The sequence below is a fragment of the Brassica napus genome, chromosome A8 (assembly GCF_020379485.1).
Source record: "Brassica napus cultivar Da-Ae chromosome A8, Da-Ae, whole genome shotgun sequence".
NCBI lineage: Eukaryota > Viridiplantae > Streptophyta > Magnoliopsida > Brassicales > Brassicaceae > Brassica > Brassica napus.
This window is the reverse complement of record NC_063441.1, coordinates 10,896,053-10,918,574: the sequence shown is the minus strand read 5'-3', so window position 1 is coordinate 10,918,574 and position 22,522 is coordinate 10,896,053. Positions and strand designations below refer to the sequence as shown.

The following is a 22,522-nucleotide window of genomic DNA, read 5'->3' as shown; positions in this document are numbered from 1 at the left end:
AGATAGATGTTTAATGCTTCATGAACTTTTTCCTTTTTTTAAAAAAAATTGTGTATTTACTTATTATTATATATATAATTCATATATTATATATTTACATTATTTACTTATTGTTTATTTTCCTGTATATGTATTTCCATTTCTTGTACTTGTTATTTACTTAATGTCTCTATTTTACATTTTAAGATAGATGTGTAAATCTTAATGTATGTTTTCCATTTTTTTTAAATTGTATATTTTCATTTGTTATACTTTCTATTTACGTAATATATATTTTAAATTTTAAGATATATTTTGAAATCTTAATTTAATGTTCCATTTTTTAAATTGGGGATTTACTTATATTATATATTTACTTAATATTTATTTTTCTTTATATTGTGTATTTCTATTTCTTATACTTTCTATTTACTAATAATTTTATAATTTTGGATAGATTTACATTTTAAGATAGATGTTTAAATACTAATGTAATTTTCCATTTTTTCAAATTGTGTATTTTCTTTTCTTATACTTTCTATTTGCGTAATATCTATATTTTACATTTTAAGATAGATGTTTAAATCTTAATATACTTTTTCCATTGTTTTTAAGTTGTGTATTTTTTCTTTCTTATACTTTCTATTTACTTAATATCTATATTTTACATTTTAAGATAGATGTTTAATATTTAATGTACTCTTTCCATTTTTTTTAAATTGTGCATTTACTTATTATTGTATATATAATTCGTATATTAATATATTTATAATATTTAATTATTATTTATTTTTCTACATATTGAGTATTTCTCTTTCTTATAATTTATATTTAGTTAATATCTATATTTTATATTTTAAGTCTTTATGTATTTTTTCTATTTTTAATGTAAAACGGTAATATTTAATAGAAGAACTTGGACAAATAGTCAAATAGTTATATTTATGTTTTTTTTATTTTTTTAAAAAATGGTAATGTTACATTATGGAGATAAGCCGTTTTTTCTATTTTTCTAGTGTAAAATGGTAATCCTACATATGTTTAATGTAGTATTTTCATTTTTTATGTTGTATGTTTACATATTATTTATTATTTTCAAAATTATGTATAATATTTTTTTTACAAAATAGTAATGTTACATTATGGAGATAAGTCGTCTTTTTTTTAGTGAAAAATGATAATCTTACATATGTTTAATGTAGTTTTTCCATTTTTTATGTTGTATGTTTACATATTATTTTTTTTAAATAAAAATGTAAAATGGTAATCGTACATATGTTTAATGTAGTATTTCCATTTTTTATGTTGTATGTTTACATATATTTATTATTTTCCAAATTATGTATAATGTTTTTTGTTTTTTATAAAACGGTAATGTTACATTATGGAGATAAGTCGTCTTTTTTTCAAGCGAAAAATGATAATCTTACATATGTTTAATGTAGTTTTTCCATTTTTTTATGCTGTATGTTTACATATTATTTATAATTTTCGAAAATTAGTAATATTAAAATGTAAAACTATATTTTATGCCACGTGTCATCTTTCAGGAGAAGTTTTTTTTGCTGATGTGGACGCTCTATGGAGCCTCAAAAGGTCCCTTTTATTAAAAATTGTGTATTTACTTATTATTATATATATAATTCATATATTATATATTTACATTATTTACTTATTGTTTATTTTCCTGTATATGTATTTCCATTTCTTGTACTTGTTATTTACTTAATGTCTCTATTTTACATTTTAAGATAGATGTGTAAATCTTAATGTATGTTTTCCATTTTTTTTAAATTGTATATTTTCATTTGTTATACTTTCTATTTACGTAATATATATTTTAAATTTTAAGATATATTTTGAAATCTTAATTTAATGTTCCATTTTTTAAATTGGGGATTTACTTATATTATATATTTACTTAATATTTATTTTTCTTTATATTGTGTATTTCTATTTCTTATACTTTCTATTTACTAATAATTTTATAATTTTGGATAGATTTACATTTTAAGATAGATGTTTAAATACTAATGTAATTTTCCATTTTTTCAAATTGTGTATTTTCTTTTCTTATAATTTCTATTTGCGTAATATCTATATTTTACATTTTAAGATAGATGTTTAAATCTTAATATACTTTTTCCATTGTTTTTAAGTTGTGTATTTTTTCTTTCTTATACTTTCTATTTACTTAATATCTATATTTTACATTTTAAGATAGATGTTTAATATTTAATGTACTCTTTCCATTTTTTTTTTAAATTGTGCATTTACTTATTATTGTATATATAATTCGTATATTAATATATTTATAATATTTAATTATTATTTATTTTTCTATATATTGAGTATTTCTCTTTCTTATAATTTATATTTAGTTAATATCTATATTTTATATTTTAAGTCTTTATGTATTTTTCTATTTTTAATGTAAAACGGTAATATTTAATAGAAGAACTTGGACAAATAGTCAAATAATTATATTTATGTTTTTTTTATTTTTTTTAAAAATGGTAATGTTACATTATGGAGATAAGCCGTTTTTTCTATTTTTCTAGTGTAAAATGGTAATCCTACATATGTTTAATGTAGTATTTTCATTTTTTATGTTGTATGTTTACATATTATTTATTATTTCAAAATTATGTATAATATTTTTTTTACAAAATAGTAATGTTACATTATGGAGATAAGTCGTCTTTTTTTTTAGTGAAAAATGATAATCTTACATATGTTTAATGTAGTTTTTCTATTTTTTATGTTGTATGTTTACATATTATTTTTTTTAAATAAAAATGTAAAATGGTAATCGTACATATGTTTAATGTAGTATTTCCATTTTTTATGTTGTATGTTTACATATATTTATTATTTTCCAAATTATGTATAATGTTTTTTGTTTTTTATAAAATGGTAATGTTACATTATGGAGATAAGCCGTCTTTTTTTCAAGCGAAAAATGATAATCTTACATATGTTTAATGTAGTTTTTCCATTTTTTTTATGATGTATGTTTACATATTATTTATAATTTTCGAAAATTAGTAATATTAAAATGTAAAACTATATTTTATGCCACGTGTCATCTTTCGGGAGAAGTTTTTTTTGCTGATGTGGACGCTCTATGGAGCCTCAAAAGGTCCCTTTTATTAGTAAGGATTTTATATGGAGGCAGGCACGAATATTGTTTGGCTATTCTCTCTTCTTTTTCGAAGAGACGATGGCATTGTCGTCATTTTCCCCACTTCTCTATTTAATTGGTAATAGCACATATTGCTGTTTTTATCTTATTTAATTACATAGTTACGTTTAATATTCGTTTTTATTAGGAAATAATATATACTGTTTCTAGTTTTCTATTAACAACAAGAGGTGAGTTAAATTAGCTGTGATTTTCTCTCAAATTTTTATTAATTTTTTAAAAATGCAGCTATTAGCAAAATAAAAGTTACTTAGATTTTATTGGTTGAGGTGGTAATTTTAGATTTTTGCCTAAAAATTAAGATGTAGCTTTTAATTTTGCAACTGTGTAATTATTTCTGAAACCATCCAAGGAATTAAATATTAAGATATGAAATAAATATTTTTTACAGCTAATATATATTTTTGTTTTATTTTAAATATAAAACATGTTTGGTTCACAGTTAGGTTGTAATTTTGGTTTGTTTATCTACAAAATGAAAACTTCAAAAGCCAGGGCAATCAAAGTGGAGTGGAACATGGGAATGGTTGATAATGACAAGATTGACATCTAACAATTTTATATATTTGCTGACAATTAAAACTTTGGAAATAAACTTTAAAATAATTTAATACTAAGTGGAATATCTCTGAATGACAGAAGGCCAGAAGGATGCATCAACATTATTATACCAACACTACAATTCATATTTTATAGCCATTACACTCTTTTTTTTTTTGGAACACATAGCCATTACACTTAGTTACTGTTTTCATATATAGTTTGGTAATCCGTGCGTTTAACTACAAAAATTTGCAGTTTCTAAGAAAATGTCTTCACCAATTTGATTAAGAACTAAAATACAGTGTATATGAATATGTGCGTATACAGCCTCAGTTAAAATGGATACAAAACTAAACTCTGTTAAATAATATGTCTGTAGAGTACACCGTCAAACATGTTAAAACATACGGAATTTTATCACTAATTACATGAATAAACCAGAAGCAAAATTCAAATAAATACCAAATTTTGTTTTTTTTTTCTTCAAGAAAATAAATAAATAGCAAAATCAATTAATTGTGAGCCCATAATGGAACCCAATAGAGATGAAAAAACCCATATCAGATAAAAGACAACGGAACAAAATTTTGAAATGAAGAGAGTGGAAGTCAAACTCCCTCTACTTCTTCTTCTTCCACAATTTCGAAATCACTGCAACTACAATCCTACACAATCCTTACGACAATAGATCATCGTTATCTTCCTCAATCAACTCAAATCTATCTTCCTCTTCCCCCACTGAATTCAAATCCAACAAGCCATCTTTATCTAAAGGCCATTGTCAGATCCAAAACAACCAAACCCGTTAAGCCTGTTAGATGATGGAGATGAAGAAGTTAAAACTCCAAGAGCAAGAGGGTCGAGCTCATGATTCCCGAGAAGCTGGACACGAGAACTCCCTCTCTCTCAATCTATGGTTCTGCGAAGCGAGAGGGAGCTACCGAGCATGAATAAGGACCAGCCAGGGAGGTTTAGGCACAAGGGTCTGGTCTAGGATCATTTGTGTTTGGGGATTAATAAAAGAGAATTGACGTATCATATAAGCCTCTGGGACTTGGATCTCTGAGTATAATGGTTAACTGAGTTTTAACTTTTTTTTTGCAGCATCAATTCAGTATTATTCTACATAACCCCTGAGTAGCCATATTATATATAATGAGAATCTGAAAGCACTCTTTCTCATCAGGTGAAGGGGAACAACTACTTGTCAGGAAGCTGTTACTACTGGCAAGCACAGACTTGTTCCCTTGATTCACTGTTAAGCTGAGGATCAAAAGTTGGAACCTTTACGAATCTTCTGTACACAGTTGGCAACGCTCTTAATATTATTTGAACGCTTATCAGGAATTTAGCTCAGGCAGATCTGAATCCATGCTTAACCCCCCCTCTCCTTATACCAAGACGAATCCCATGGTACTCGCTTCGTAGCCTTGAGAAACAAGAGGTCAGGTTGCTGGTCATTGGTTCACAAGATAGACGAGACTTGAAAAGCTTATGCTATGTTCTGCATGAGTTTTGAGAGGGTGGATTCAGCGGAAGAGAGTTTATCAAGGAGAAGCACTGTAACATGTTCACGAGTTAAAGTCAAATCAAGTTCAAAAAAGAGTAAAGCTATCAAGGAGCCCAGAGGGAAAGGCAGGACCTAGATCATAGGATAGCAAAGGATGGCGCATATGGGTGGGATAATTTTTTTTAAAGACAAAACAAAAGTTCATCAAAATGTAAGCTTTCACCTTTTTGCTGTCCACTTGATATGTGTCGTCTCTCATGCTCTCAATCTCAGACGGTAGTATGGTTTTCGGTCTAATCATGTGGAGCCCACATGATCGAAGACTGAGATGAACAAATTATAAAAGTGTGCTGTGTAAAATAGTCAAGTAAATGATTATAGCATCTAGCAGATACGTTTCCTTCACATCCCTCCCTTTTTTTCTTATTTGATGTATCAATGACCTCATTATCAAATCATCATTAGTAATGTTTTTATTGTAGATGCATGATGTGTTGCACCATATAGAAATGCGTGATGATACTTAAACATATTATATAGATTTACAAATTTGACTATAGGAAAAAATTGCAAACGCGCACTACAAGTTTTTCTTTTAACCGAACAAGTTATTTTTCTACTAACAATATTGCAGTTTACCTTGCTAACAACTTCTCCACTAACAATGCAAGTTTGAATATGATGAGTATATAACAAAGGGAAGAGTAATGGTGTTGGACCGTTGGTAATAAAGAACATAAAGAAAAGAGAGTAACCGTGTTTGGTGGGCCTCCATGATTATTGGTTATACATACTACGTCTCTTGCTCTTACGTAAGCCTTTCTTTTTGTGGGCCAGTGGCATCTCTACAAAGAAAAGGAACGACAATTGGTTTTCTTTCCATCGCATCGCATCATCATCTCCTTTACCCTTTTTACTTATTTTGAAAACGCAAGAAAGCAGAAGAAAAGGTTTTAAAGGATTTGTTTCTATATTTATAGTCTGTTTCCTCACCTTTTATATGCCAAAATACAATCTGTTGGCATACTGATTTCCATGCAACTCACATAGATTTGTATCCATATCTCTTTTACCTTTTTTTAACACTCATATCTCTCTTTCTATATCTTTTTTTTACATTAAGTGACTTAAACAAAACAAAATAAAAAAGTTAAAAGAGAAAAAGAAATGTGTCGGAGAGTGAGAGGAGATTGGGATGTTCCAGGAACTCCCTTGATCCCCCTCGACCTTTTTCCTACGCATTGCGTGTGATGTGACGCAAACGCGTTCTCTTTTGCCCTTCACGTTCGTCTCTTTTTACTATTTTGCCATCACACCTCCGTACAAAGGATAAAATCCATTCGATCTGAATAATATTTTAAGAGTTTTCTTACAAGTTGTGTAAAAACATCTAAGGAGATGTTACAAAAGTCCGCCTGTTGAATATTTATTAGTACGTAGTAAACGAATATGTATATTTACAAGACGAGTGAGTAGAAAAGCCAGTGCTACAAAGAAAAAATGAATAGAAAAGCCACCGCGACTCTCAATAAGAATGGCAAAAAGAATCAATGGTTTTGCTGTAGACTTGTAGTACACACTTTATTCTCTATGGGCCAATGTCAACTATAAACCTAGATTTGATGCACATTCTATTTTGTTGCTCCCTTTTTCTCTCTTGGAAAGCTTGTTTCTCCCTTTTGCTTGCATTGCTGGTTACTCTTCATCCGTGTGATTTGTTTTGTTCTTTTCCTTTTAGGTTTTTAAAATGTCTATGAAAATTTTCAAGCATTTTCCTTGCTATGGGACTTTACTTATGCATACATCTAAACTCTAACCGTCCATAGTTTATGGATTTTATGTCCGCTCTTTCGGCATGTAGATTTCATCTTGTGTAACGGGTAGAATATTAAGTTCGAAAAGTTCAAAAGATTTATTTACTTATACTACAATCACCATGTGTGTTTTTTTTGTATTTTAGGCTCGAAAAGGCATTGAAAATGATTTTCCAATAAATCATCTATCTTTCTATTATTTCAGATTAATCATGATTAATTAATTCTAAATTTTTATGGAAAAATATTCAGAAAATAAATACATTAATAATATAAATAATCAAATAATTCTGGTAAAAAACATTTTCATGTACATAAAAGGTCGGAATGTCACAAAATCTTTTCGAAGATTTCCAAATTTTTTTATTTCTTTTGATATTTTGTTTATTAAATTAGAGATATTTCAAATTTATAGAAAAATCCAAATTAATCTCCATAATGAAGTATAGTCCATAAATAGATTATTTCTCTAGATATTTAATGAGATTTATGGCTTTAAGGAGATCAACTTTTTAACATTGTTTCCTTTTTTACGTACTCTTTCACGTCGTTTTGAGAAAAAAAATGCCTCTCCGATGGTGAAACAGCCACCTTGCGATGTAGCAGCCAAAGTCAAAGTTTCACTCTAGCGATGTTGCTTTCTTCTGCAGTTTCATATCAGCTTGTAGTAGTCACTTTGGATAGATCCGGTTAACTTCGGTTTAGAGCTATACTTCTATCATTTTTTTAAAAAAAATCGTGTATTCTTTATATATCATACATTTTAAATTAATAAGATCAGATTCTATAATTTGGCTATTTTCTTATCAATCATGAAACATATTAGAAATTAATAAATTTACAATGGCAAAAGTGACAGATAGTAGATAAATAACATCAAAAGAGTAATAAAAAAAAGACAGTGGTAAGTGCTAGCTACTACTGCCGTCCAAAAGTCAATGGTCAGAGTGGCATTTTAAGTGAATAAAAGGAATAAAAGGGACATTTAATAGGTCCAAGAGGGTCATGACATTTTGCACTTTTTATATCCTCTTCTTCCTCATCAAGCCTTTGATTCTTGAGTATGCAATCAAACCTTCTGCTTCCTCTCTGTTCCCTTCCAGCAATCTCCACACCAATCCCTCCAGGGTCTCTCCTTAAGGTTAGCTTTCGTGGTAATCTATGCACTACTCCCTTTCTCCTTTATTTGTCATGTCAACACTTTTCAGTTCCATTTACTCTTTTTTTTCTTCCTTATACCATGAAACTATTTTCTTCTTATCTATTTTAACTCTGTTTTAGGCCTTTGATCATAGGGTTTTTGAATCCTAGGTCTTATGTGCCTTTTGGTTGTTTTAGGTGTGAAGGATATGAGATTGTATAAGTAGCCAAAATCAATTTGTCTATGTCTTGTCTTGTATTATCAAAAGTGCAGAATGTATAAAAATCATGACTTTTAGCGTCAAATTTAATCTTTTCAATCCAATAGTTGAATCCCTGATTTTTAGGGTTTGACTCCTAACCTTCGAACTGATTTGATTTCTGTAGAGAGAGACTGAAAGGCTTCTATTTTTGGTAATAGAGATCTTGAGGCTCTACCAAAAACCGTTCTTTGTGTTCCTGAAAGATGTTAGATCTGTTTTTTTTTCTGATGACCCCTTTGATTGATTGATTGATTGAATACAAGGAGCAGTCTTTGCAAATGGGTTTTGACTTTTGACTACATTCTTGTCGCATACGTCTGGAAAAATTGTTCACAAGAACTAGACTCTTTATTTTCTTCTATCACAAATAATATTGTCTGTGTTTAAGTTGCTTGTACGCTGCTGTAGCCTCACTTGTCCTTCTCTTCCTTTCCATGGAGACAGGTCGGTTCAGTCAAACAAAAGAGACATTAATATAAAGAATATGCAAACATCTCAGAAACATCACAGTGCAGCTGGACTTCACATGCTGTATCCTCAACCACACTGTTCACCTCAGTTTCAAATGATAGACAACAATGGCTCCTCCAAAGAAAGCTTCTTCACCCTCGAATCATCAACTGCTTCTGGTACTACTCTTCCTTCCTATGACTCCCCTTCTTCTGTGAGCATCAAATCTGGCCGGAGCCCGTTTTCTCCTCAGGGCTCTCACTCATGCATCTCTGATCCACATCCTTCCCCTGAAAACGTGTATGAATCTTCCTTGACCGCGGCGTCTTCCTACATCTACGACGAAGCCGGGGTCAAGAGCAAGATCCGTGAACTCGAGGACACGCTGCTGAGTTCTGACCCCAAAGTTGAAGAATACTCAGGCTTCAGCCCAGCTGCAGGGAAGTCATGGAACTGGGACGAGCTCCTGGCGTTGACTCCACAGCTAGACTTGAAAGAGGTGCTACTAGAGGGAGCTCGTGCGGTCGCTGACGGGGACTTCGCTACAGCGTGTGGGTTCATCGACGTCTTGGAACAGATGGTGTCGGTCTCAGGAAGTCCTATCCAACGTCTAGGCGCTTACATGGCGGAAGGGCTTAGAGCGAGGCTTGAAGGGTCTGGAGGGAATATATACAGAGCCTTGAAGTGCAACGAACCAACGGGGAGAGAACTCATGTCTTACATGGGGGTTCTCTATGAGATTTGCCCTTACTGGAAGTTCGCGTACACAGCCGCAAACGCTGCCATCTTAGAAGCAACGGCTGGTGATAACAGAATCCACGTCATCGATTTCCAGATCGCGCAGGGATCACAGTACATGTTCCTCATCCACGAGCTTGCTAAACGCCCCGGTGGGCCACCGTTGCTGCGTGTCACGGGCGTGGATGATTCACAGTCTTACTACGCCCGTGGGGGAGGACTCACCTTGGTAGGTGAGAAGCTCGCCAACATGGCGAAGTCGTGCGGCGTGCCGTTTGAGTTTCACGACGCGATCATGTCCGGGTGCGAGGTCCACAGGGAACACCTAGGTGTGGAGCCTGGGTTCGCCGTCGTGGTGAACTTCCCTTACGTGTTGCACCACATGCCCGACGAGAGCGTGAGCGTGGAGAATCATAGAGACAGGCTGCTCCATCTGATCAAGAGCCTCGGACCGAGGCTCGTGACGCTGGTGGAGCAAGAATCCAACACCAACACGTCGCCTTTCCTGTCGCGGTTCGCGGAGACGCTTGATTACTACACGGCGATGTTTGAGTCGATCGATGCGGCGAGGCCGAGGGATGATAAGCAGAGGATCAGCGCGGAGCAGCACTGTGTGGCGAGGGATATAGTGAACATGATAGCGTGCGAGGAGAGGGAGAGAGTTGAGAGACACGAGGTGCTTGGGAAGTGGAGGGTGAGAATGATGATGGCAGGGTTCGTGGGATGGCCGGTTGGCGGATCCGCGGCGTTTGCGGCGAGTGAGATGCTGAAAGGTTACGATAAAAACTATAAACTAGGAGGGAGTGATGGAGCGTTGTATCTCTTTTGGAAGAGGAGACCCATGGCTACATGTTCCGCTTGGAAACCAAACCTGAATCAGATTGTGTAGGACATGGTGGTGAACTGAGAGTGGATGAAGAAGAAGAGTACACATCTGGCAGCCTGTAAATTTTTGAGGATGTGTAATGATGTTTTAAGTTGTAACACAAATTACAAGTCAACTAGTTATATATATTTGTATACACAGCAAACCTGGTGGTGGTTGTTTTTTCTCCTGTAAATTTGCTGCTGTTGTGGGAGTGGGTGTTACTAGTGAACTATAACCAAAGCATTACTTAATCTTCTGTAATAATTGTATGAGTGCTGAACCAAAAGGTTTGAAGTAAACATATTCAGACCAAAACTTACAGGCCAGATTGTGGTTCTGTCTGGTAAGCCTTAGAAGAAGTTCACCAACCAACCCACAAAACTAAGTCATCGTCTCCACTTTTATTCTTTTTCATTCAAGTAGAGATGTTAAAATGGAGCAGGTCAGTCCCATTTAAATTGGTCTATTTAAACATCCCTCACCCGTTGATCAAAAAAAAAAAAAAAACTTTACTCACCCTATATGATATCAGTTATGATTCTTGCTAACTGTTGTTTGTCTAATTTTCCATCACCATTTGCTGTTTCATCCAATAAGTTATAACTAAACAACCAGAAGACTTGTTGACAAAAAAAAAAAAAAAAAAAAAACAACCAGAAGACTTGGAACCAAAGAAGAAGAGTCCAATTCCTTATAAGTCAAAGAGGGAATTGAGCGACTTCCACTTATACAAAGAAACCTTGGTTTGTATTTACTAAAACGGGCAAATTAAAACTTCTAGTATCTACTATATTACGTTTTGATATTATTTCTAAATATTTCAAGGTTTCTTATTTTAGAATTCAAAGAATTGATGTTACAAAAAAAAAAAAAAGAATTGATATCTATAAACAGAAGAATGGACGAGTTTACCAAAAAAAAACAGAAGAATGGACGAAGGAAAGGAAAATGAAGGCCTTAGAGTGACAAAAAAGCGAAAAACATGGCGAGCCTCTGCTTCATTATTTGGAAGACGCAAGATCCAGAGGACCAACATCAAACTCTCTCTCTCTCTCTCTCTCTGCTTCAACACGTCAAACAAGACGAAACATTTTGTGTCAAGAGAGAGGATCTATGGCGAAGATCAGAGCGGATGCTCCGGTGGAGACTCCTCCTCGGATGAGTGAGGTGGGAGAGATTGACACTCGTCCTCCCTTCCAATCCGTTAGAGACGCCGTTAGTTTATTTCGTCAAGCTAGCTTCTCAAAGCAGCAACAACCGCGTCTCTCCTCCTTATCCTCTCAGGTACATTCACTCTTCTCTGGCTCCTTCTCTCATTCCCATTTTGCATCTTTGTGAAGTGGTTTTCTTTCTTTCTTTATTCTTTTAAGGACACAACGGATGTGTCGGAAAAAGAGACACAGCTTCTGTTAGCAGAACAAGAAATGGACAGAGTCCAGCTCTGTCTCGATACCTCTGTCAAAGCCAAAGCAAGAGCTCTCTCTGCTCTCGACTCTGCACAGCGAAAGGCCTTTGACTTGAGGGCTAAACTAGAAGCCACTAAACAATCCAAAAAATCTGCCATCCTAACCAAACACACAATGAACCAACGGTTAGAAAAACTCCAATCCCAAAACCAAGAAACAGAGCGCGCAAGAGAGAATTACATTTTAGCCACCGCGGAGCTACTCATGGCCAAGCAAAAGCTCGCGGAGATAAAACAAGAGTTCAGCATTTCCGTGGAAGAGAGGCTATCAGAGCTTCAAAGAGCAGATGAAGCAGAGTGCGCAACAGTGGTTAACTCCCAAAAAATCAGAGACATGACGCATGAGATAGCTGAAATGTGTGACGCTGCTGAGAGGTTGAAGTCAGGTGCTGATAGGATACAAAAGGAAGAGGAAAAGATCAACGAGGAGAGAATGGACATGGGGAAAACTTACGGGGATATGAAACGAGAGGCTGAGCTGAGGCTGGAGGATCTGAGACGAGGGTGTGACCCTGAGCTGAGGAAAGATATAGATGAGCTGGAGGAGATATCTGCGGAGAACGAGCTTTTACAAGAGGAGATCAAACTTGCTATGGAGCTAAAAGAGGCTAAGAGCGCGATGCGTGAGATTTTTGATGAAGAAATATCATACAGAAGCTTGGTGGGATCCCTCACGGTGGAGTTGGATGGTGTGCAGAGAGAGAACAGAGATCTGAAGGGAAAGGAGAACGAGAGAGAAGCTTTTGAAGAAGTAGAATGGGTTGAAGCGAGTCGAAAGGTCGATGAAATCATCAGTGAAGCTGAGAGGACAAGACAAGAAGCGGAGGAGATGAGGATGCAGGTGGATGAACTCAGGAGAGAAACATCAGGCAGGCGTACAGTGATGGGTGAAGCAGTGAAGCAGCTAGAGATAGTTGGAAGAGCGGTGGCGAAAGCGAAAACCGCGGAGAAGAGAGCCGTGGAAGACATGAGAGTGCTTACTGATAAGAAGGAGAGTTTGACTCACAATGAGCCTGATAAGAAGATTAGAATATCATTGAAAGAGTACGAGGAGTTGAGAGGGAAGCATGAAGAGTCAGAGAGAATGGTTCAGTACAAGGCCAAAACGGTTGCTGTTCAGCTGGAAGAGATCAAGGAGAGCAGAGTAGAAGGGGAGATGATGTTGGAGGAGAAGATGAAAGAGATGGAAGAGGTAGAGGAGGCTATTGATTCTGCATTGAGAAACGCAGAGATCGCAGAGGAAGCACACTGCATCGTCGATGCTGAACTTAGAAAATGGAAACCACAAGAGTTGTAGCAGATGCTATTGATGTTTAGGTATTTAGAGAAGTACTAGAATATGTCCATATATGTTTTTGGATAAATTGATAATTACTCAGAGTTGTTCATAAGTGCAATAACACTAGAACAAAGACTTGAAAGATAGATTTTCAAGGGCATCTTTGTTCTCTTCATGTTAGAATGTTAAACTGGACACCATACCATAGTGGACAACCACATGCATACATGACACAACCGTTATTTCTAGGTTAATTTTTTTTCATATGGTCATTTCTAATTTTTCAGATTCCATTTTGCATGGTTTGAACGTAAACATTTAGAAAATGTTTAGATGGGATTTAAACCATTACATCACAACTAACATCTAAAAACTTGATATAGCTAATTTTATTATAAAGTATATTTAGCACATTGAACAATTGTTTATGGAATTTAAATTGGTCCTAGTCGTGTAACATTAAAATCATATCCTCAAAACCTTGCAGAAATTAGCCTCTTAATCTTTTACAGATGTAAATAATACGTTTATATTGATGTAGCTCTCTTTGTTCCCAAATGTATCAACAATTTGTGTATTATTTACGTATAAAGGAAGTTTAATTAACGGTGAAAATTACAAAACTTTGATTTAGTATAGTGTGAGAGTTTTAAACCTTACCCATTGAAGGCAATGTGACGTTCACAAAAAGATGACTTCTCAGATGCAAGATTGTATATATGAAAGATGTTTTTAACTTGCTAACGGTAAGATATACTGACACAATTAACCAAAAGAAAATAGAAAACATGATTGTGTATTATATCACAAATAGAGATGTACGTGCATTGCACACTTCAGGAACATGATTATGGGCTTGGATGAGCATGATAACGAGTAGATGTTAAGGCTTAAACGTGAAGCAAGGTTGATGAAGATTGCAGCTAAGCAGCTGGCTATGCTGATGACTCACTTGGACAGTAGTCAGAGCAATGAAGAAATTAAGCCAAAGAGGTAAATGGTTAGTATTTACACTGGTTAATTCTTATGTGATGCTTCTTTTATGTTATTTTTAGATATGACAAGGTTGAATTAAGAAGTTTCAGGCTGACTCGATAAGTATGATTTGGTTGGCAACTTTTTTACTTCAACATTTCTTTAACTAAAGAGCTTACTATGTGTTGAAAACATGGTTTATAAAACAATTTAAAAGAGTATAAAAGTTTAAATAATTTTAGCAATAACCATTTCATTCTCCAATACAAAACCATGATGAGGCTGAAGCCTTTGTGTAATCATTATTACGGTGGCCGCGAGATATGTCCAAAGGGAGTCTTCTGTGATTTTAGTCACAATGAATATCTCTTTCGCAGAAAGCCGGTAATACCGATCTCTTCATGTCTTCCGTGGGTGGTGACACATGCTTGTAGAGTTTTCAAGAGCACTATGTCGGAGTAACGTCGCAGTGCATTCTCAAACAAATGCACACAGCTTAGGTAAGGATGAGCATAGAAAATCTCAAACAATTTAGAATTAATATCTTCATCAAAGTTGGACTTCAAGCGCTTAATTCCATGTAGTGTCTTCACATGTATCAATATAAAATAATTAAAGTATATTTATATTAATAGGAAGAGAATAGAAAACATACTGTATTGAGATGTGTCTGCATCATCTCGCAACTGGAATGACCATGTTTCATTAATATTTGGACCCATTCTTCTAGTTGTATATTATTATCAAAGTATACGAGCATTACACACTTCATATTTTCAAAGTGAGGAAAGATCCAATTGTGTCTCTTAAGTAATATTTAATTACTAAATTTTTTTTAAGAGACCTTGTTAAAGTAGTTTTGTTTTCTTTGCATCAATGGTAAAACCCCATTAGGAGTTCTTAAAAAAAACACTTGTGCTATTCACCAATGAATCAACAAACTCAAACTCACAAGATTACATGTAAGATTACATGTGACCACTCTTCACACCACCACGCAGAACACTCGGAAACGCTAAACAAACACCAGCCACAGCCACAGTACTAAACCCCACCCCATTCAACCTACCCAGCACCAAACCAATCGCATCCCCAATCTGCCAAAAAAAAAACAGACCTTTCCTCTTTATACAACCTCCCTAGCTTATTCCTAGGAAACCCAAACCCAGACAACGTACACGCCGCCTCCAACACTCTTGGATCCTCGGAGAAGAAGAACTTCTTCTCTGACCTCCTCTAAAGTAAGCCCCGAGTGCTCCCGGATCACCAATCCCACCCATCTGACCCGATTCTAAATCAATCAAACATCGATTCTAAATCAATCAAGCATCAAACGGAGGTCCGATCAATGGCTTAGAGCATCTCCAAAAGAAACTCTATAACTTCAAATATAGAGTTTTTGGCTCTCCAAAAAGGAACTTCAAAACTTCAAATTTAGAGTTTTAAGAAGTGAAACTTCAAATATGAAGTTTCACTACTCAAAACTCTAAATTTGAAGTTTCATCTTTTTATTTGCATTTTGGTCCTTATAATTAATTATACATCACATTTATGATTCTTAAGTATTTTTCATTCATGGTTTTAATTTTTAAAACTTTTGTAAATTTTAAATATTTCAAATTTATTTTTATAAATTAAAATTTTACATATAAAAGTTTTTTTAAAAATCAAAATAAAGATTTATAATATTTTAAAACTAAATTTAGACAAAAAGAATATTACAAAAGAAACTTAATAATTCTTTTAAGAAGATATATACATGAAGACATAATTGTTATAAAAATTTAAATATTACATCAACACTAATAGTCTAGTAAATTTTTTCTCCGGAACTTCTAAAATATTGTCCAAACAAATTTTGTATAACCGAAAATGGAGCATTAATAAAATAATTTTATGTAATAATGTGGTATTTTCCTTGTAGTTTAATATTTAATTATGTATTTCTATTTATAATTTTATATTTTAATGTAATATTTTATTAATTAATATTACTATAATATTTTTATATATGTGCTAGTTATCTACAAAAGTTTTATGGATTTATATTAGTTATGATAAATATAAGGAGCATAATGTAAATTACAAATAGTTTTGAAGTTAAATTTGAAGTTTTCCTTTTGGAGAAGAACACCTTGAAACTTCAAATATAGAGTTTGCAAAACTCTATAATAGAGAGTCTTTTTGGAGATGCTCTTAGAGCAGACACGAGATGAAGAGATAGAGAAACAGAGAGGAAGAGAAGAGAGAGCAACACGTGTACGCTAAGAGACGTTTATTGCATCGCCTAATTAAGAGACGTCCCTTGTGTTAATTGTAATTTTTCTTTTTTTTTTAAATCATAATTATCTTAAGAGACTTATCTAAGATACAGCGTTAAACATGCTCTTATTATCAGCTTAGGTGAGCATGATAAGGAGGAGATGTTGAGGCTTAAACGTGAAGCGAGGCTGAGGAAGATTGCAACTAAGCAGTTGGTTATACTGCATTGAGATGTGTACGCATCATCTCGCAACTGGAATGACCATGTTTCATTAATATTTGGACTCATTCTTCTAGTTTATTGAGTGTTAAAAAATGGTTTATAAAATAATTAAAAATAGTATAGATAAATTCATATATGTTATTTTTCTATATTTTTTTTATTAAAGGGTGCACTACACTATTCACTTATATTATGATTGCACCAAGTTACCAATTACAATTTCTATGAACCCACATCAATCGACTTGAGCTCACTGCATTATGCACCAATGAAAAATCCAATTTTTTTTTTTTTTTGAAAAATCCAGTTCTACAATCTGAGTTCTTAAAAGAGAACTGCATAAAGCTTCAACACAAACAATTCACCATTTTACGTGCATCTCAGTTTAAACTGTGAAGCTGCTTTTTCCTTAAGTGTTATATTTTTGACCTTTGAGTCTTTGACCACTCACAGCACCTAACCTATTCAACCCTCAGAATTCTTCTCATTTTTTTTTAGTGAAGAGACTGCATGATGTCTTTCATTCAAAATAGCGTCACGCAGTGTGATTACTAAATTCGGAAACGCCATAAAGTTTGTATAGAGCGGGTAATAATACACAGGTTGATGCTTCGTTGGATTAGCTGGAAATTAACAAATTCCCGTCTGTACAGAGAGAGAAGAAAGAGATTCTCTACAATTCTCGTCTTCATCGTGATTTTTCGATTTATTCAGCTCCAATGTCATACGCTTATCTCTTCAAGTATATCATCATCGGCGATACTGGTAACGTAACTCCTTCGTCTTCCTTTCGTTTCAAATCCATTGAGATCACTGTGACCTATTCAATGATTGATCTGAATCTAGTTCATTAGGAATTGAGATGATTGGTTTGTGTATCAGGAGTGGGGAAATCATGCCTTCTGCTTCAGTTCACGGACAAGAGGTTTCAGCCGGTGCATGATCTCACCATCGGTGTTGAGTTTGGGGCTAGGATGATCACCATCGACAACAAGCCCCTCAAACTCCAGATCTGGGATACCGTACTCTCGTCCTCCTCCTCTTTAAGCCTTGAATCTCCTTTTTCATGAAATATCATTGGTGTTTGATTTGTTCCCCATCATCTTTATATTCTTGCAGGCTGGTCAAGAATCATTTAGGTCTATTACAAGATCCTACTATAGAGGTGCTGCAGGGGCTTTGCTTGTCTACGATATCACTAGGTCCGTTTTTAATCTTCTTCTCATCATGAACTGACTTTGATTATGAAAGCATTTTTTTTAGAAGTTGAGCATGATCTCTTGACATAATAATAATGACTTCAGCTGTATTTTTGCAGGAGGGAGACATTTAACCATCTAGCCAGCTGGCTAGAGGATGCAAGGCAGCATGCTAACGCTAATATGACCATTATGCTCATTGGGAATAAGTGTGATCTTTCCAGCCGAAGGGCAGTCACCACAGAGGAAGGTGAGCAGTTTGCAAAGGAGCACGGTCTTATTTTCATGGAGGCCTCTGCCAAGACTGCTCAGAACGTTGAAGAGGTATACGAGCGTTTTGTTACCCACATGCTTTCTCTAGTCTCCAATGTAAACCTCTCATATATGAGAAGTATCAACATATAATACCAGAATTAGATTTAGGCATAACTTATAGAATAACTCTCCCTACTATTCACACACGAGTAGAACTACTAATCATGATTTGTTGGTGCTTTTAAAATTTTGCCAGGCATTTATTAAGACAGCGGCAACAATATACAAGAAGATTGAAGATGGTGTGTTTGATGTGTCAAATGAGTCGTACGGAATTAAAGTTGGATATGGAGGAATCCCTGGGCCATCAGGTGGTAGAGACGGATCCACACCGCAAGGAGGTTGCTGCGGCTAATCTATTAATAATGGTGTGTCTATATCTTCACGTATAAAACAATCATCACATAATGATGTGAACAAAAACTTCTGTGATTCTTTTTTTCTACAGTTGTAAATCCATTTGATTTTCGATTTGGTGACTTGTGTTCTGGTGAAGCTCGGGACGGATTATTAATTTATCTAAAAGAAGTGTGTTTGATTATCTAAGGATATGATTAGGAATGTAGTCCATTTGCAATGACAATCGATACGGTAGTACATATTTGATTTGCTGCATGTGTACATGGCAAGATGCAGAGAACATATATAACAAATTTAGAGTATTTTGTTGAACTTTGTTGTTAAGGTTGCGAAGAACGGTGTCTTCCATGGTTTACTCGCTTTATGATGCCAAGCCTGAGTCTTTTGCTGAAAGCCTCTAACCTTTCCAGTTTCTCTCGTTTAGGCTTCTTTGCATCTGTTTCAACTCCTTTCTTCATTTTCTTCTCCTTCCTCTCTTCTTTTTCTTCTTCTTCTTGTTGTCTAGTGGACTCTATTGGCTTCTGTTCTGTGTTTCCAATATCAGCTTTCTCGACCTGGAAGGCATGAATCAGAAACTATCCAAACATCTTCGTATAAGATTCAAAGAACATTAACCTGATCACCCTCGCCGACAGCCAAGCTCTCATCTTCTTCAGAGCCTCCTAGTGAAGAGCATCTACCCCAGCTTTCCCTGTTAGAGCTTGTGAATGAACATCCTTCTTCAAACTGATCAATAGGCATCCCCTGCCAAATAACAACAGTCAAAACCTATAATGTCAGCAAGGTTCATAAAGGCTAACACTTGAGGGACTCCATTTAAAAGGAGCTCTAAGTCATCATATATATATATATATATATTAATTGTGTGTTTCCACATGCTCCAGTTACCTCAGGTTCATCAATGTTCTGATCATTGTCTGCTACAAGCAAGTCATCCTGTTTCATTAATGATTTGATTTATCAAAAGGAATAATCAAAGCAAAAGAAAATAAAAATTCATGCAACAGAAAATATACAGTATCCATAATGGGCATGGCTTCTGAGATGAGCTCATTTGTTGGCTTTGTTGTTAGAGAGGCAGGAGGTGCAGAAGAAGAAGAACTTGCAACATCGATACATGCCGAACGAAGCCCAGAGATGATCTCATACAGAAAATTCTGGCAGTACAAGGAAAAACCAAGCAGTTAGATTCATGTGCATCATATTTCACCATGCTAACTGTAATTGAGATTAATCCATAATGCTGTGTGACCACAAGTTCTTAACCCTCATCTATTTTGAGCTACCTTGTAAGTGACTCGAGTAGAATGTCTAGGCAAGATCTTTATGTTTATATACTATCTAAGTGTAGACATATAAACAGACATGATATTTGGATTGCTTGATCCAGAGGAGGAGTGCAAACTACCTCGTCCAAACCAGCAGCGCTATAACTTTCAAGTTTAGATGAGCAAGCTGAAGAAACTTGAGGCGGGCGTAGAACATTGTAGAAGAATATTAACACTGAATCATAATAAAACTGCGGCCGTGAGGAGTTGTGATCACCATCAAACTTGATGATGTTTTTGTCTCCCTGCATTATAAGATTACTACATAACATTAAAAACAACACTGACATGAATGCAAAAAAGATAGCAACTTTGATCTAACCGCATAGCACTTGAGAATGTGGTCAGAGTGATGAGGTTGGATGAATTTGTCTCCGCTTGCATGCCCAAACAAAGCTGGAATAAAAGTCTTTGGTGAAACCTGGGGGAACAGAAATCGAAAAGCTCATGCTAAGATTATTTGGAGCAAATGTTGAATAAGAATATAGAAAGAGGTAACTAAATAACACCTTGAGACAATTGAGATCCATGATATTAAACTTGGCCTTTTTCTGAATTACTCGCCGCATGTACTGTACAGCCACTTTAACCTGATTGAAAAGTGAGATAAGAGTTTCAGAATGTCTACAGTATGCTATCATCATTGGAAGGGATAAGAGAGGGAACTATCTTCTTGGACTCTTGTAGCCATGTGAAGATATAAGCAATGAAGAATATGACTTGGGGGAAAAAGAGAGCATACTGTGAATTTAGGAAGTCTGATCTTGTAAACATCCACTAGTTCCATCATAAGATCAAATAAGTTTGAGAATGCACTGTCTAAGACCATTCCAGCAATTGAAGGATCTTCTGCTCCATAGAGAAGGCTGCACATTTCATTAACAACTTCATTAAATGATGAAGAGAGCCACACAAGGAACACATTCCAGATCACAGACATTAAGAAAGCTGATGAGACATTAAGAGCTAGTTCAAGAAGTAACCTGGTAACTGCACCCATAGACCGTCCCCAAAGTCCAATACGAGACACCTGATTGCTGCTTCTCAGGTAAGAAACCACAGTCTTGAGATCATCTTTCTAGCTTAAGTTTAACAGGCAAAAGGTTAGTGTAACTATTTGGAAGAGAAAGAGAAGGCTATGGAAGTAAGTAAGAACAAGGAAAACACACCTCATGCCAGCCAAGGCTAACATAATCACCATCAGATAAGCCAGAACCGGAGAAGTCAAGTGTGAAAACAGTAATGTTAGATGGAAGAAGAACCATTGCTGCCTCATTTGCATCTGCCCTACATCCACTGATCAAATGGAAGTTCTTATTCATCAAATATTCATTCCCAAGAAGAGGAGTGTGCAAAGTCTTTAGTTATGTACCTATTACCATGGCAGTATATAACGCAAGGAAGAGGAGTAGTATTGTCCAAAGAAGATGAAGGAATGTAGTGACTGCAACGCAAGGTGTGACCCCTTGAATTTGTAAGCTACTTCAGAGAAAAAACATAAGACCTTTAAGATTAGCCACATGAGGAAACCACTAATTGAAGAGGACAGTAACTGGTTTTGCACATCATACTTGCCTCCAAGTCTTGCCTTTTACACTTTGTGCCACCGATGCTAAAGTCCTTCTCCCACAAATACTGATCAGGATCATACTCAGCCCTGTTCCAACAGCTACCAATCAGTTGAATGGAATAAAGGTTGAGACTTTAGAGAAGCAAAAGGTACCTGGGAGGGCGAATAACAAAGTTGATGAACTGATCAATCATCTTGAGTCCTCCAAGTACAAATGAACTCATGAGCTACCTAACTATAAACTACTCTGCATCCTACCTACACATTGCTTCGTCTTCAGCAAGAGATTACAAGTGGCAGCGAAAGCATCATGCTTTCGAGAAACCCATTTCCCATATAAGCTTCTGAGATGCTCAGATCCCCAAAGACAAGAAGAAAGTTGACAGCTTTTTTTGCTGAAAAGCAAGTAAGACCACCCAAAAGTTACCTACTACGGTAGTACTAGCTGGAAGGGATTAAAAAAAGAAAGAAGAAAGAAGAAAGCTTTATAAAGGGAATAATGACATAAGCCAGATCTTGAAATGAGTCAACACTTGAAAACTGAGATTTGATGAGAGAGGAACACTATTCAAAGGCCGCGACTTTTGAGAAGGGGAAATGAAAAAGGTAGGGATCAGGTTTCAGATCTCGAGATGTTGTCGAGAAAGTAACAAAGAAACGATGTTTATTTTGAGGGAGTTCGAACACGGGTCTTTATGGTCACTGCCACTAATGCGTGCCTTTCGTCTCCAGCTCATCATAAGTGATGTGTGGATCTGTAAAGCTTAGATTATGTGTTTAGGAAAAGTCGTCGTGAGGTTGCTGCTCCTTTCCTCTCCAGCTCACTAAGTGACAGTGATATATGGACATGTCTCTTGCTCTGTAAATGTTAATCAAATTAAGAAAGTATCTAATCTTTTTAAAGTTTAGGGGTGATATTAATGTGACGTCTAACAATCAAATATACTTCATTTTAAGCATCATGTAATAATCATCTAGATGGTAGGTCAAATTTGTTATATTTGAGTTGTGAGATAACCATCTAAATCGTATTTCA

At 34.9% G+C, this 22,522-nt stretch overlaps 4 protein-coding genes across 7 annotated transcripts; 3 read left to right on the top strand and 1 right to left on the bottom strand.

The window, feature by feature from the left end:
- Positions 1–8,037: 8,037 nt before the first annotated feature.
- On the top strand, positions 8,038–10,761 carry LOC106360706 (scarecrow-like protein 13). Of its 2 annotated transcripts, none has more exons than XM_013800350.3 (2): positions 8,038–8,192; positions 8,899–10,761. In XM_013800350.3, the coding sequence occupies exon 2, from the start codon at positions 8,939–8,941 to the stop codon at positions 10,529–10,531; it is 1,593 nt and encodes a 530-aa protein (XP_013655804.1). In that variant the 5' UTR covers positions 8,038–8,192; positions 8,899–8,938; the 3' UTR covers positions 10,532–10,761. The 2 variants fall into 2 exon arrangements, with proteins under 2 accessions (XP_013655804.1, XP_048594643.1); XM_048738686.1 differs by having other exon boundaries at positions 8,054–8,205.
- Positions 10,762–11,002: 241 nt separating this feature from the next.
- LOC106360707 (putative WEB family protein At4g17210) lies at positions 11,003–15,668 on the top strand. The gene is made up of 2 exons (XM_048738687.1): positions 11,003–11,794; positions 11,881–15,668. The coding sequence occupies exons 1-2, from the start codon at positions 11,624–11,626 to the stop codon at positions 13,270–13,272; spliced, it is 1,563 nt and encodes a 520-aa protein (XP_048594644.1). The 5' UTR covers positions 11,003–11,623; the 3' UTR covers positions 13,273–15,668.
- Positions 15,669–17,260: 1,592 nt separating this feature from the next.
- Positions 17,261–18,769, top strand: LOC106360705 (ras-related protein RABB1c). Its single transcript, XM_013800348.3, has 5 exons — positions 17,261–17,479; positions 17,597–17,736; positions 17,834–17,916; positions 18,033–18,237; positions 18,425–18,769. Exons 1-5 carry the CDS (start codon positions 17,434–17,436, stop codon positions 18,581–18,583), a joined length of 633 nt encoding a protein of 210 aa, XP_013655802.1. The 5' UTR covers positions 17,261–17,433; the 3' UTR covers positions 18,584–18,769.
- Positions 18,770–18,779: 10 nt separating this feature from the next.
- Positions 18,780–22,237, bottom strand: LOC106360704. 3 transcript variants are annotated; one of them, XM_013800346.3, is made up of 13 exons: positions 21,640–22,237; positions 21,488–21,573; positions 21,289–21,395; positions 21,086–21,212; positions 20,900–20,994; positions 20,659–20,782; positions 20,426–20,506; positions 20,239–20,337; positions 19,997–20,161; positions 19,605–19,745; positions 19,477–19,524; positions 19,204–19,332; positions 18,780–19,142 (listed from the first exon to the last, which is right to left on the bottom strand). In XM_013800346.3, the coding sequence occupies exons 2-13, from the start codon at positions 21,563–21,565 to the stop codon at positions 18,909–18,911; spliced, it is 1,428 nt and encodes a 475-aa protein (XP_013655800.2). In that variant the 5' UTR covers positions 21,566–21,573; positions 21,640–22,237; the 3' UTR covers positions 18,780–18,908. The 3 variants fall into 3 exon arrangements, with proteins under 3 accessions (XP_013655800.2, XP_013655799.2, XP_048594641.1); XM_013800345.3 differs by having other exon boundaries at positions 21,492–21,573; XM_048738684.1 differs by lacking the exon at positions 21,640–22,237 and having other exon boundaries at positions 21,289–21,398.
- Positions 22,238–22,522: the final 285 nt, after the last annotated feature.

Excerpts from the sequence above, each read along its gene's own strand:
- LOC106360706 (XM_013800350.3), top strand. The coding sequence starts at position 8,939 with ATGCAAACATCTCAGAAACATCACAGTGCAGCTGGACTTCACATGCTG.
- LOC106360707 (XM_048738687.1), top strand. The coding sequence starts at position 11,624 with ATGGCGAAGATCAGAGCGGATGCTCCGGTGGAGACTCCTCCTCGGATG. Across the intron at positions 11,795-11,880 it reads TCTCCTCCTTATCCTCTCAG|GACACAACGGATGTGTCGGA; the intron begins GTACATTCACTC and ends TATTCTTTTAAG.
- LOC106360705 (XM_013800348.3), top strand. The coding sequence starts at position 17,434 with ATGTCATACGCTTATCTCTTCAAGTATATCATCATCGGCGATACTG. Across the intron at positions 17,480-17,596 it reads TATCATCATCGGCGATACTG|GAGTGGGGAAATCATGCCTT; the intron begins GTAACGTAACTC and ends TTTGTGTATCAG. Across the intron at positions 17,737-17,833 it reads AACTCCAGATCTGGGATACC|GCTGGTCAAGAATCATTTAG; the intron begins GTACTCTCGTCC and ends ATATTCTTGCAG.
- LOC106360704 (XM_013800345.3), bottom strand. The coding sequence starts at position 21,710 with ATGAGTTCATTTGTACTTGGAGGACTCAAGATGATTGATCAGTTCATC. Across the intron at positions 20,995-21,085 it reads TTAGCCTTGGCTGGCATGAG|AAAGATGATCTCAAGACTGT; the intron begins GTGTGTTTTCCT and ends AACTTAAGCTAG. Across the intron at positions 20,338-20,425 it reads TGGATCTCAATTGTCTCAAG|GTTTCACCAAAGACTTTTAT; the intron begins GTGTTATTTAGT and ends CTGTTCCCCCAG.